At 37.0% G+C, this 14,927-nt stretch overlaps 1 protein-coding gene across 2 annotated transcripts in view; it reads left to right on the forward strand.

The window, feature by feature from the left end:
* EEF1E1 (eukaryotic translation elongation factor 1 epsilon 1) overlaps positions 1-14,690 on the forward strand; it is a 30,850-nt gene extending 16,160 nt beyond the window's left edge. The window contains exons 3-4 of one of the 2 annotated variants that reach the window (XM_038391669.2): positions 3,245-3,340; positions 9,476-11,577. In XM_038391669.2, the coding sequence (XP_038247597.1) occupies positions 3,245-3,340; positions 9,476-9,523 (144 nt within the window). In that variant the 3' untranslated portion in view covers positions 9,524-11,577. Of the gene's footprint in view, positions 1-3,244; positions 3,341-9,475; positions 11,578-13,997 lie in introns of those variants that run through there. The other variant, XM_038391668.2, reaches the window with a different exon arrangement.
* Positions 14,691-14,927: the final 237 nt, after the last annotated feature.

Below are 14,927 nucleotides of genomic sequence, written 5' to 3' on the forward strand. Positions count from 1 at the left end.
CCAAAGTATTCAGAAAATAACAAATAATCTCAGCCTATACTGCAGCATTATAGAAGTAGCATAAGCTGCTGCTTCATAATATAAACTTAAATATTATATTACCAAGTAGGAATCCCGTCAAATGATAGCCAAAGCACAGGGGGGAAAACTTAACCCTTATTCCTCTGAAAATAAAACACACTGATCCAATAAATTAACTCATAATTTTGATTCCATCTGGTGTCCCATATTCTAGAATTTTTCAAAGTAGAACTCAGTGTGTCGATTTTTAGATTTTATAAAAGTGGTTTATTTTTGAAATGTTACGAATATTTGGATGTATAACATTAAGCAAACTTGCTCAGTAATGTAACTAAGGAGCAAACTTTTTTTATGATCTTATCTTACCATTCCTAACATGTAAGCAGTACTGTGTGCGCATAACTCTTTTTTGCAGAAACTAATGGCATCTGCCTTTTGGAAAGATTTCCAATGCCAAAAACAATGCAGTCAGTATCCAGTAACCTTTCTGAAGAAATTTTGTTCACTGAGGTTCAAATAAGAACTGTGATATTATCATGGATGGTATTAGATATTTAGCTTCTAACTTTCACAATGAAGATTTTATAATTTTATGCAGGATGTGGAAAAATACTGGAGGGAGACGAGTAGGACTGGATGTCTGATATTCTGATTTGAATTCAACATAGATTTGCGGTTATTTTGTTATGACTATAAAGCTGCATTTAGTAAGTGACACAACAAAAAAAGTTGTCTGGAGACTGATTATTAATATATTTTTATGCAAGGTGATATGTAGCCTTTTAGTAAATTGATTTACAGATTAGCTCTGCAAGCTTGTTCCCTTAACACTGCATTAGCCTTTGCATTTTTGTTACTAAACAACTTCTGTAATACCTTTGTTGTCCCCCTTGATATTTAAAGTAATATGAGACCTAAATAATATGAACAAAGCAGCAAATCTAAATTTTTAAAAAAAAAGCTATATAGCTAGGAGCAAGTGACCTTATACAGTTTACACTGTGTAGGGGTTAACATTTTCCCTGATTTACTGTATAAATAGAAATCAACACAGAGAACATTCAATAATTGCAAAAGTGCAGAAGACAGTCAAGAAGAGGATACAAATAGTAAATTGGCATAATGGAGTCAAAATTTGCCAAATTCTTCAAATGTAATATCAAATGGCTTGTTAATTCTCACCATTGTAGTAGTTTTTGTGCTGTAGTATCCCTCAAAAATGAATTATGAGCTGCTCCATAGTGAATGCTGAAGCTAGTTTCCAATTACAAAGCTGCTGATCAGCCCCATTTCCCTTCCCTCAAATTTCCTCAAAAAGAAGCCAGTCTACCTGAAAAGGAATATTCCACATATCATGCCAGGATATATTTTTTTAGGGAAACTTGGAAACATCAGAAAAGGTATTGTAAAGTTGTGTTTTAAAAATGTCTGACTTTTTGAAAACGTTGTTGTTTTGTTGGCCTTATAAAGAAGAGCCTTCCTGTTTTTTGTGGGGTGGGTACCCAGGGTATTGAAAAAATGTGTAATAAGTAAGTGATTGGGTGAACATCCTGCCTATCTTAGAATCAGAGTATGGGGTCCTGAATTTTCTCTTTAGAGTAGGTCTAGAGGGAGGTGGCACAGGAAGACTGGAAGAAATATATTGAGGAGAGGAAGAAGTGTACACGCCTTCACTCTCTCTCCCTGCCTCAACCTAGCAGAGGAACAAAGTCAGAAAGCTACCAGACTCAAGAGGAACTGCAAAACTGAGCATTTTACTATAGTGTTTAGAAGGGACACATAGTATTTTAAAGATTGTTCAATTTGTTCCTCTACTCCTGACCCATCTCTTGTTTGCTGTTTTGCTTGTCTTGTCTTGTTTAGTGGGGTGGGGAATTGGATACGGGGAGGATAGGAGCCTTGGAGGGGAGCAGAAGACTGGTGAGACATGCGAAGAATGCAGAGAACAGGATGGGATACAAGAGAGGCATGAAAGGGGTGAGGTGCAGGGTGCTGGGAGATATGGAAAAGGACAAAGAAAAACAAGATGTGTTAATGTATATTAAGCTTTGGATACTTTAGAATTCTCTAGATATAGAACTTTTTCACTGTGAATAAATTTCCCCATCCTTTATTCACTATCCCCAAATCCTAGCCAGGTATAACTCCCCCACTCAATACGCATTCTCACAACCCCTCATATGGACTTGCTAAAATCTGTGGGAGAGGGGAAACACTTTTGTGAGCTTAATAAAATATTGGAGCAGAGCTGTCCTGTTATGGATTCTGTGTATCAACTCCATTTAAAATGTTAACAATCATTAATAATCTGGGAGATTCCCAAACAAAAAAAAAAACTGAGTTAAATTTGAAAGTGTTTCAGTGGAGTCTAACATACATCCAAAAAACCTATACTGACTTTACAAAATTTTTGCACCTTTAAAATAAACCCAAATGTTAGTTTGTAAATGAACTTTAAAGGATCCAGCCATTTCTACATTGCCATATAATTCTTCATTACTCCCTGCAAAGAGCCTACTCAATGATTTGTAAAGTTAAAAACATAACAAGGTCTCTCTCTTTCTCTCTGTGTATATAGATATATCTATCTATCAGTAGTTCCATAAACCTACTTCAAGTAATCAGTTCATTTAATAATAAATAGGTGGATTAAGAATTCCAAATTATTATCTTAAAATATTCCATATACATGATTTTGAGAATTTACGGAATACGTATATAATTGATTGTACTTTGGAGTTATTTCTTTCACAGTTTTTGCACATCTTACAAACAATAGCTATAAAATCAATTACAATATACAGCCAATGACATTTCCATTACAGAACAAAGGAAGTTAAAATTGGATGGATGACGCAAGTGGAGTGAGTTATTAGTAATAAGAAGGATTATATTCTGTGGGGGAACTAGCTGAATCCTTTAACTGTACTTTTACAGACTGTCATTTAGGGTTTTTTTAGGTTTTTTTTATTTATTTTGGGGGTTAGCTGGGCTTCACTGAATTGCTTTTCAACTTCAGCTCTTCTTAAGAAAGTCTTTTGTGCTTGAGAATAATTAAGACCATTTCAGCTATTGTGACGAGCTGACAATTTATTACTGATACAAATTGACTTAAGAGGCAATTTTTCAAGAATTCTAATTCTTAGGAGGGTATATCATTAATTGCATTAATGTTCTGTCCAACCTGTATTGTATTGACTTTGTAATTTTTATTTTCTTTTAGGATCTTAACTTATACCTTGAAGACAAAGTCTACCTTGCCAGAAACAATTTTACCTTAGCAGATATTTTAATGTATTATGGGCTACATCACATCATAGTAAGTAATATTTAATTATTTTTCTGTTTATAACAGTCATAATCATTAATGCATGTTAGTAATAAACATTTCTTGCTTTAGAAGATTGCTAGCTAAGTAGAAATACTATTTTTTTCCATTCTATAATTAACACTGATAAAAGGGCAGAGTTTTGTGCAAGTGTTTCAGATTTAATTTACCTTTAAATGTGGCTCCCTGTTTAAAGTAGTATTTAGTTGTGGAACAGGCAAAGGGAATGTTGTATGTGTAGTGTTTGGATAAATAGATCTAAAACTGTCCTTTATATAATGCAATATAAGGACACTATATGTGACTTTTATTCCCTGACTATCCTAACTTGGTGGCAAAAGTTTGTAGCATTACCATTCACAGAATTGGAGGAGGAAACAAATGGATAAAACTGGAAGAACTTAGTGACAAAAAATTAAGACAAAGCCTTGATCTTGATAACACTGGTGAAATGTTACCTGGTCTGAGAAGATGCAGGTGAAGATAAACTAAATGCTAGAAGGATGTACAAAGGTGGTAACAAGATTGATTTATTGAAGGATGCTGAGGCTTCAGGATTTGATAAGACTTGATAATACATTATGATAAACAGAACAATGAATTTAGGATGGAGAACTCTTGCTTACAAGAAGCAAGAATTGTTACGTAGAATCCATGAAATGCAGGAGAGAAATCCCTTTTTGGGGGGAGAGGAGGGGGTTAGGTTAGGTCATGTTATGTAGCTAGAAGTACAATGTTAGGAAGAGTTGTAGCTCACTTCAGAGTCAGAAGGCATAAAGATATTAATAGGGCAAGAACAAGATCCTTCTGGTAGTGACAGGAAGGAAGGAGTAGTATCATGGAGGTAAATCAGTGTCTGAGGTGATGGTTTTTTATATTTCCTATGCTATAAAGAATTAATGTTGGTACAGAAAATGGGTTCTAGCTTCCTGGGGAAAAATCTGGATGGGATTAGTCAAAATTCTAAAGTAGAAAGTACAGATAATTATTTTCACAAAAAACATGAGGAAAAGGGATAGTTCAACAAGCTAGATTAGCCAGTAGCACTATAAAATGTGCTGCTTTTAGAAAAATAATATTGTCCCTGATTCAGAGTAAATTTAATTGCAATCTGGAGAAATGTCCAGGAATGAAAATAAAAGGATTAGGCAAGCAAATGAAAGGGATTTGATGATTTTATAAAAATGTTAGAGTAGATAATCAGTTGATTTGGAATTAACTGTGTGAGGGAAAAAAATGTGATCTCATAGAATATTAGTATTCTGTTTGTATGTCATTAAGATTGGTTACCTTTTATGTATCATATTAAGAATTTATGTACTGCCTATAAAAGTAATAGCAGATATAAGAATACAAGTGAGATAGTACAGTTAAAAATTAGATGAAGAAAATCCAAGCATCTTTAAATTCAGAGTTTGCTCTAGAGTTGACCATCTAATCAAGAGGAAAAGATACAAGTTATTGCTTAGGGAAATAGAACATATGGTAAAAATAAATGAGTTGGTTCTCCTGGACTGTAACTTCAACCATCCATATATTGGTTGGGAAAAGTATATAGAATAATATTGATGTCTAAAAATGTTTTTAAATTTCATGGAAGATATTTCCTGTTTCAAAAGTTAGAAAGTGCAAATAGTGGGGTAGTTATCCCAGACCTGATACAAATAGGGAGGAAATATAGGTGCAACAAGAACAAATTGTTTTGAATATTGTAGCATTACGGATATAGCCATATGTCAGTACTTAAATTTAAAATGACAGATAAGAACTTTAAAACTTTATGTGGGGGGAGGTGTTTGTTATTTGAAGTGGGGGAGTACCTGTAATGACATTGCCCTACTCAAACTTCAGGGAGGTAGGTGCTGGGCTTCTTAATGCAGTACTGCTCCTGGGACCTGACTTGTGGGCCACCTTTAGGAATCTGTATTGGCTAGTATGCCGTGAGCAATTTTGAAGATTTTTCTTTCTTTCCATTTCCAGCCCCTTCTTCCTGTTGGGAAGGTAGCTGATCTGCATGCCCTTCCTCCTCTCCCCCCAAGAGAGAACAGTTCCCAGCTCTTTCCATCCTTATTCCTGCAGCCAAGATTAAAGGGGAGGAGGACAAAAGAGTTGCCCTTCCTCCCTCCCTCCCTCCACCCAGAAATTTGTTAAAAGAATCAGATTACACAGTTATGCCTCAGATTACATACTACCAGTAAACACTTGATCTCCCACTGTCAGTGGTAGGCTAGTATAAAGATCAAGAGCAGAGTATGACCATTGTGAAGAATCAAACTTTTTAATAAATAAGGAAAACTAAAAACACTTTTTGTTGCATTCAGCCTCATTCATTGGGAAAATGTGCTTGTTTTTAGCACTGCTGATGCTTCTCTCTTTTTGCTTTTGCTTCATTATTCTCCCGTATCAATTTCTCTTCCCTTTCCATGTGCCGGTTTGTCTTTCCTTTTTTTTCCTTCACTTTGCTATTCCCTGTGGGCAATAACTTCCAATTCCTTCCATCTCCCTATTTGCTAACAGTCAGTAATTAAACAGTTTCATATTAGTGTTCAAACTATTGTAGAGTTAACACTACAGTGAGGTGAATGAAGAAAGTGGTGTTCGCAAACTAGTGAAAACTATACAACATCTTTTTCCCGTTCATTTAACATGTTACAAATTATCTTTGCAACCAGGAAGTTTAGAAACTGACCTATAAATAAAATCTTGGGTTCTGCAGAATCTGAGTGTATAAAATAGGCTACATAAATATACCATGTGAAGTGTTTGATATCGCCTCACTATATGAGCCAAGAAGTCTCTTCCAAACCGATGTATGACTTCCATGTTGTTAGACATTTTTTGAGTACATTTTGTGGGGGTAGATGAATATAGTGAAAAATAGAGTAGAGCTGACAAGTTAAATTATGGGTTCCAGAGAAAACAGAAGTTTAGCAGTACTGCTAGGGGACAAAAAGGACAGTCGAGCTTTCAGGAAGAACTTTAATTCCTCCGTGGGTTATTAGTTTAATTTTATTAAAATTGTCTCTGATATGGAAACAATGTTTATATTTGTACACTCTAAATTAGAACTGTGCTTATGCTGTATGAGGACATTTGGGGACTAATCAGTAAAAAGTCTGATTAGTTTTATTTAACATCCCAGTGTTGTTGCCTGAGATAAAGAAATAGACTTAAGATTACTCTCCCAATTCATAAACTGTATTAATCACCCATAACGTTAAAAATAAGAAAATACACCACACAATAAACCACTCTGAACTTAACATAGAATTTTCTGTCTAACCAAAAATAAAACTATAAAAGCTTCAATCAGAGTATCAAATAAACAAGTTAAGATCAAATAAATAATTTATTCTAATATGAATTCTATCTAATAACCTGGGAAGGTGGCCTTCTACTCACATGCAGGTTCCCAACTTAAGATTGGCTGAAAAATTTAGTATGAAAAGGAAAAATCAGTTCCCAATTCAAGTTCACTAATATTTGAACTACTTATCCAGCAGCATTATGTTCCTATTCCAGCAAATATTTTGGTTAATGTCCATTAATAAACTTCCATGTTGTCTTAATACTGAGCTGAAATTATTTGCTAATACTCTTTAACATCTATTTACACAAAACGGGTAAATAAATGTTATTTGGGGGTACAAAACAACGTTAATGATTCTTGGGATGTTTTACTGACCGCCATGGCTTTTGCCCATGGCAACTCTGATTTTAATTAAAATTGAAAAAGAGATAAAGCACCCATAACAAAGAGTTACCATTTTTCCTTTACTTCTGTAGTCTCTTATAACAAGTACTATTTAAAGCTAGGGGCCAGAGCCTATAAATCCTTACTATTGCATGTAGTGGCTCTCTCTGAAGCACAGTCTTGCAGACTTTGCCGCAGGATCTGACTTGAAGTTGATACCGCATTTTTTTTAATCAAAGTATTGCTAAATTTGTCAGATGTCTTATCAAGCCATCCCAGTGAGATACTGTCCAGTTGCTATTACTGTTTCTCCCCTCCCCACCTCCCCTTCCCTCCATGTTTTTTCTAAGCACTTTTAAATTTGTACAAGTGTTTGAACTCTCCTTATTTTCATGGGTTTGGTACATTAAACAACTTGATGAGGACTCTTGCCCACAGAATTTAGATGGTGAGACTTGTCTGTAACCACAGTGCCATTGAAATTATATACCTTTTGAAGAATGCAATGTATAGTCCTTTTAGAAACTCCATTCTAGGCTCATGGTATAATGACTACTTTGGTGAGCCTTCGTCATCTTTGCATAGAAATATCAAAGATTTTCCTCCTTTAAAAAAATCCTTAAATTAAGTGGCTGTTTGCTATTAAAATTGCTTTAATAGCAGATAATTATTTTAATAGCAGAACAGCAGCTTTTCTTAACTTGGGGGAATTATCTAATTTAATGAGGAAGAACAGAAAATATCCATCTATAACAAAATGTTGTAAAAATGCCATGGAGATGATCTCTAAACAATTAACCTAAAAGTTATGATCTGAGTAAAAACTAGAGCATACCACAAAGTGCTTTTTTAATATATTGCACCAGCAGAGTACATTTTGTAAAAAAGGTAAAATATCATGCCTTTTTTTCCCCAAGAGGTTTTGTTTTCAGTATAGATATTTTTGCCCTCTTGTTTTTTCACTCTGCTAAACAACCCCTAGTAGAATGAATCCTTCTGCTTTTTCACTTTTGTAAATCAGAAATAACTATTGAAGTCTGGGAGTTAGTAGTGTGAGAGGAATCTTGAGCCCATTGTCTGCTAAATTTCAGTATAATTCCATATTTTATGGCCCAGTGTCTTCCCCATTAAAAATAGGTTTTTACCAAAAAAGGACCTATTTGACTGCAGTGCTGCTATTAAAATACCATAAAAAGAAAAGGAGTACTTGTGGCACCTTAGAGACTAACAAATTTATTTGAGCATAAGCTTTCGTGAGCTACAGATCAGGCCGATGAAGTGAGCTGTAGCTCACGAAAGCTTATGCTCAAATAAATTTGTTAGTCTCTAAGGTGCCACAAGTCCTCCTTTTCTTTTTGCGAATACAGACTAACACGGCTGCTACTCTGAAACCTGTTAAAATACCATAGTTTGCTCCAGAATGTTCCAGTATTTTTAGCATGTTTTATATTTTAAATACTGAATTTTGTAAGGCCTCAGGGTATACACATTGCTCTTGCCATACTCTTCATTGCTTTGTAAATTGCATTGCTGCTTTATATTGGGTACCAATGTCAAACTACAGTAAATATTTAGGACAATTATATGTGATCAGAGGTGTCTTTTCTATGCATGTCATTGAGTGCCCAATATAGGGGAACTTCAGGCAGTTTTACAGGGTATTTTAATTAAAAGACGATTCTATGTTGCTTTTAATAGCTTTCACTTTTTGGTTTGTCAGGTCTCTAAAATGAAATTTTTCTCCTACCAATTTTGTTCTTTTCTACTTGGATAATGCTGATTTAATTGTGTTTCTAGTGCAACAGAAAAAATGGGTTCTGATTTAAGTGTTTTTGCACTTCTATCAGTGATGTCAGTTGCAGTATGCAGAGCGTAGAAATACGACTTCACCTTTCTGCAGCAGTAGGAGGCAAGCTTGCTAATTAAGTTTCAACAAAAGTGGAATGGACCAGAAAAGGGGACTATAGTTTGAATTGCTGAATTTTTTGCAGAAATGTAGTGTCAGTAATATGATTGCATTCTGGCACGCAAGTTCCTTTATCTAGGGATGTTTGGTGTCTGCTGTAAGTGATGCTGCAAAATCTCCTTGTTTCCAAGCTACTGAAAGGACTATTGGGCTCTTAGATGTGCTTGGCTCAGATTAGAGTTACAATAATTCAGCAAAGGCAGCTCTGGAAAATCAATATTGTGAAGAGGAAATGTTCTCTTTTTTTACTCCCCCACTCCTATCCCACCCCATTCAATCTCTGGTATTTTTATTATCCCCATGCCCTCTTATCTTTGCATCTCTTACTCCAGTTCTATGCCTGTTACGGCCAACTCTTGCAGTCCCAAAAGTTGACTGTTACAAGATGAAGCTCAGCTTGAGACTCTAGCTACTGAAAATATTCAGAATTATTCCATCTTTTTCCCTCTCTGCTCCTATTATCCAGCAAGTTGGAGTTGATGTATCTTCTGTGTGGCTTCCAGCTCCAAACTAAACTTGGAACAATCAGTCTTCAGATGCTGTGAGGGCATATCTTCAGATACAGTAATATCCCGCCGGAACATTCCTCTAGCACAACACTCACATTTGCTCTGACCAGCATGGATTGATTTAAATCATCAACTTTAATCATGTTTTGCTTTTATATTTTTTAGTTATCTTCTTGAAAGAGGTTGATTTTTTTTTTATTGGTTGGTAAACATTAAAACATGTTGATTTGCAATTAAAGTATAGCCTTCATACTAAAATTCTTTTTGTTTGCTAACCAGGAGGATACACTAGCTCAATAAAAACTTGTTAGCAGTTATATAGCTTAATCTACATTTATTCACATACTTAATTTTCAATTTTGTGTTATGTTAGAAAACGGTGAATGAAACATTCTTTATTTACGATATGACTAATTTGTTACTTTTGATTTGTGTAAAGTGCTTTTTGGATGGAAATTCAATTGAAAGTGCACAAAAACAATTTAATTTTTGTGTTAAATAAACTACCGTAAATTTGCTGGACACAAGTTGAAAAAAGTTTATCACAATATGTTGTGGATTTAAAACTCATTAAACAAAGGAAGCATTATGTGTAGTTAGTGAATTGAAATGATTATTCTGGTCACTATATATTTAAAGATTTTTAGAATGAATAGATGTCATTCTCGCACACCTAATTTTTATTCATAGATTGGAAGAAGAAAACAAGCTTCTATCTGCACCCGCATATGTAGTCTGATAATGCAGGTTCAACTGAAGATCATCTTTGGTCCCTTCATAGTAGATTGCTGTCTACCTTTCTGGGCTTAATCAATTTTTGAGTCCCTCACTACTAGGTCAGTTAATATGGAAGGATGTGGAGAGGGAACAGAGCAATTTGTAAAGCATTTTGGAAATTAAGCTGGCAATGGAGGATCTAGAAAGGGTAATTAAAAATAAAAAAACCCAACATAGTAGTGAGATCCTAATCCTACTGAAAGGAGAATAGACCGGGAAGAACCAGCAGTACAATCAGAATTCCAGTGCGTCTCCCAAGCCTTTGACTTCAAAGTAATTGGATTTCATTGAGAATCTTGGGCCAATTTCTTGACTGCAACCAAGAATTTTGCAATGTAAACCAATGCAAAAGTGGAGTAAAGCTCACCTCTCTAGTCCTCCTGGATTGGCTGTGTGTCTACTCTAGTCTTCAGACATACACTGAGGCAGCTTTTAAAGCTGTTCATTAAGATGGTTACTGATGGGCTGATCGTAAACAAATCCTGTTCACAACTACTACTCGAGCATCAAGAAGGGAGGATGTAAAGTCGGCATAATGGCTTTTACCCGCTGGAAGCTCCTTCTAGTTTCATCTTCCCAGGGCCAGTTAATTTACTTTCAAAACTAGATTCTTCTAATAACCCTAAGGTCTTTACTTGAAAACTCTTTAAAAATGTGGAACATATATGGTGACCTGGCTAGGCAAGGCTATCCTAATTGTAAGGAGTGGCAGAGGCACAAACCAAGATAAAAGGGATAATTTTAAATCTTTAGAACTTATAAGGGAAACCCCAAAAATTATACCAGGAGCAAAAATAATATAGAACATTACCAATGACTTGCTACTTTATAATAATAAACTATAGGTTACCAACTCATTAACCTTTGCGAGTTTGTATACATTGTGCAGTTAGTACTAAATGCATTGTTGTGAACAAGAGAGCAATATACTGTGTCACTTCAGAGAAGAATAATCTTCTCCTTTCCTTGGTGGTAAGCCCAGCTCCACTTTTGCAGTCCTGTTCTTTGCTTCTCTTCGACTTGAAGTGTTCCTTAGATTTGATGTTCCTGTGGCTGTATCTGTTTTCACTGAGTTTATCCACAAGCAGGCCCTAGTGGCCCTCACTTGTCCATTAGGCACCTTTGAACCGTATTCCTTCAATAGATTTTCAAACAGTCATTCGCTCTGTTCATACGCTTTAGATCAGGGGTTTCAAACTCAGTTTACCTTAGGGCCAATGCCAGACCTCAAATCCTCCCAGCGGGCCAATAATGTCACTCATGCTGCCCAGAACCTGCCCCCTCTGCCTAAGGCTCTGGGAGGGAGTTTGGGTGGAGGAGGTGGTCTGGGGTAGGGGATTGGGGTGCAGGCTCTGGGAGGGAGTAGGGGTGAGAGGTTGGGCTCTGGGTGGGGGAGGGAGTCGGATGCGGGCTCTGAGAGGGAGTTTGGGGACTTGGGGTGTGGGGAGGGGGTGCAGGCTCTGGGCTGGGGTGGGGAGGTGCAGCGCTTATCTGTGGTTCCAAGGCGGGGTGGGCCGGGGGGCCTCCGTGTGCTGTTGCCCCCAGGCACCACCCCTGCAGCATTACATGGGCGGTGGGCGCAGCGTGCGGAGGCACAGCCCTGCCCCAGGACTGCAGGGAGGGGCTGGCAGCCACTCGAGTGAGCAAGCAGACGCCGCTCAGCCCCGTTGCGCTGCCAGGGCCCCTGGGGGAGGAGTGCCCAGGGGCGGCAGGTGGGGCCAAGGGAGAGACCCAGCCCGAAAACTGCTGGAGCCCCGCGGGCCACACTGGGGAGGCTTGCAGGCTGCAGATGTCCCGTGGGCTGGGAGTTTGAGACCCCTGCTTTAGATCTTTTGTGGGAGGGCTTCTTGTTTACTGTTTTCAGGATCTGTTTTAATCAAACACAGCTTTTTGATCTTTTTTTCCCCCACCAATTATATTTCCTTTCAGTTTTTTTTTCCCCTTGATAAAATCTGCAGATGTACCAGAGGGAGTACCGATGAAGTGAGCTGTAGCTCACGAAAGCTTATGCTCTAATAAATTTGTTAGTCTCTAAGGTGCCACAAGTACTCCTCTTCTTTTTGCGAATACAGACTAACACGGCTGCTACTCTGAAACCTGTCAGAGGGAGTATTTCCTTCTACTTCTCTTTCTCTAAGTGTCTGCCTGCTCACATACCCAGATCCTTTTTTCCCCTGGTTCTGACATGAAAACTTCCCAGTTTTCCTTCTCACTTCCCAATCCCTTACTTTTATTCTCCTGTTCTTCTTTTATTTTATCACCTCCCCTCCTACCCAGGCTTCAGTTAATCCGCTAGCTCATATCTCCATTTTTCTCCTTCTCCAATAGCTTTTTCCCAGCTCCCTGTCAGTAGAGCCGTGCACGGATACAAATTTATATCTGTGGATGCAAATCGGTATTCACTGAACTGAAGGGCTCTTCTGGGAACCGCAGCAGTGAAAGGAGCAGACCGTGCAGCCACCACTCCCAGGAGCCCGCACTGGCAGTTCCTCCTGTGTGGCTGTACCGCCCCGTTACTTCCCTGCAGCTGTCTGCATGACTGTGTCTCCTGTCTGGAGTCTGTACAGTTGCGTCAGAGGATGGGGCTGGGGGTTGTACAGCCTCACAAAAGGAGCTGCCAGCATGGGGCGCTGAGTCCTGGGAGTGGCAGACCCATGTTCTGCTCCTTTCACCGCTGCGGTTCCCAAGAGAGCCCTGCGATTCAGTAGATACCAATTCTATCTGCGGATATAAATTTGTATCTGCGCAAGGCTCTACCTGTCACGTGGATTCTGAGCTCCCTCTTACTTGCCAACTCTCTCCCCAGGACATCGTTCTGTGCTACTTTATCACAACTGCACTAGGTGCTAGTGCCAGGGTGCAGATTACTACATATATGCACCTCTAACCATGGCAGACAACGCTACTAATTCATGGTTACATTTCTAATGTGGACAGATCCTCAATCTATAGCTTTTGGTTGTCATGATTTGAATGATGCCACTTGTGTCCTAGATACTAGTAATCTGAGTACATCTAAAGAAAATAAATTACTGTTGTATGTAATGATTGCATTTATGGATTTTTCCAGCGTTGCTGAAATACACCCAGCAACTATTGCTGACACTCTGAGATCAGTTAAAAAAAAAAAATTAGAAGCATTCCTTTAATTCCTTTCTGTCTTGAATATGCTTGGAAACAGTCCATCTGTCTCTTCAGTACTGCTTTTTAAAAATGTAAACTAAGCATTGGCCTGAGATGCAAGACTGCAGTTCAACAGACAGCTTCCTAGACAAGAGCTCAACAGTGAGGATTACTTGTATGTCTTTCAGAACTTTTCCTAAGGATACTATACAGTAATCCCTTGCTAAACATGCTAAATTCCAGCCTTTCTTCACTTTACTAGAGGTACTGGAACAAGAACCAGGCCTGTATGCTTTGTAATCTCTGCTTTAATCCAATACAGTTGAGCCTCAAATTCTGTTTTATGTTTGAATTATGCAAATTATGGTTGAAAATCTTCAGATTTCCATAAAGTTAACATATGGTTTTAAAAGTCCACAACCAAAAAATATAAAATCAATGTACAACACTGCTAGACTGTCATAATTTTTCATCCTATTTAAGAACTGACTTTATAAAACTACTTTTTATTCCTGCAATTTGTTTCTGCATTAATAGGGATATGATTATTTAACATCTTTTATTTCTTCCCTTGTTTAGGCTGAGCTTACAGTGCAAGAGAAGGAGAAATACCTTAATGTGTCTCGCTGGTTTAATCACATTCAACATTATCCAGGTATCAGGCAACATCTGTCTAATATCGTCTTCATGAAGAACAGACTCTATACTAATGCCCATTAGGGGTCTTCACTGTCATATTGGAAGGGTGATTGGGAACTGAAAAAATGGGAAATGTCTGGATTTCAAAACTGCATATTTCAAAACCACTAACTTGTAAGCATAGATGTATAACCTTCCTTATGTGAACCAGAACAGCTGATGCCTAAAGTAATGAAATTGCGTTGAATAACTATCATTTAAGATTTGGACTTCGTAAAAGAATAGTATAGTCTATTTGTTAAAATGCAACAGTAGTGGAAAATGGGAATCAAGAATAAAGTTTTTTAACTTTTTTTTTTTTTAAGGGGACTATTTTTTTACCCATGTAATAGCTGAATCTTTAATATCAGACAAACGAACAACTTGTCCTTCAATATTTTGCTATTTATTGACCTTTTACATACTTAGCACTTCATTATTTTCGTTTTATTTTCCATGGATGTTTACACCTGTTTTATAAATATTATGGTAAGAGCTATATTGTGTGCCAAGGATGTGAAAAAGGGAACAGATAGATGTATCAGTTGCAAACAATATTTATGTAATAAATTTATTTAAAAAGTCTAATCTTAATTTGGTTGTAATGCTTTTATTAAAATATTCTTTGGTAGAAAATTAAGTTAAAATAACTGAACTCATAAGCTTTTTAAAAAATCACTTGTATTGGTTGTTATGACTTGGGCTACAAAGGAATTTAGACTCTGACCAGGTAGAAGCAATAGCAAATTTTTGGTTTTCATGTTAAGTTTGACATATTTCCCAAAAATGAATCCTGAAAATTTTCATTTGAAAAAGTTACAGAAGTATAAA

This window comes from Dermochelys coriacea, chromosome 2 (assembly GCF_009764565.3).
Source record: "Dermochelys coriacea isolate rDerCor1 chromosome 2, rDerCor1.pri.v4, whole genome shotgun sequence".
Classification (NCBI taxonomy): domain Eukaryota; kingdom Metazoa; phylum Chordata; order Testudines; family Dermochelyidae; genus Dermochelys; species Dermochelys coriacea.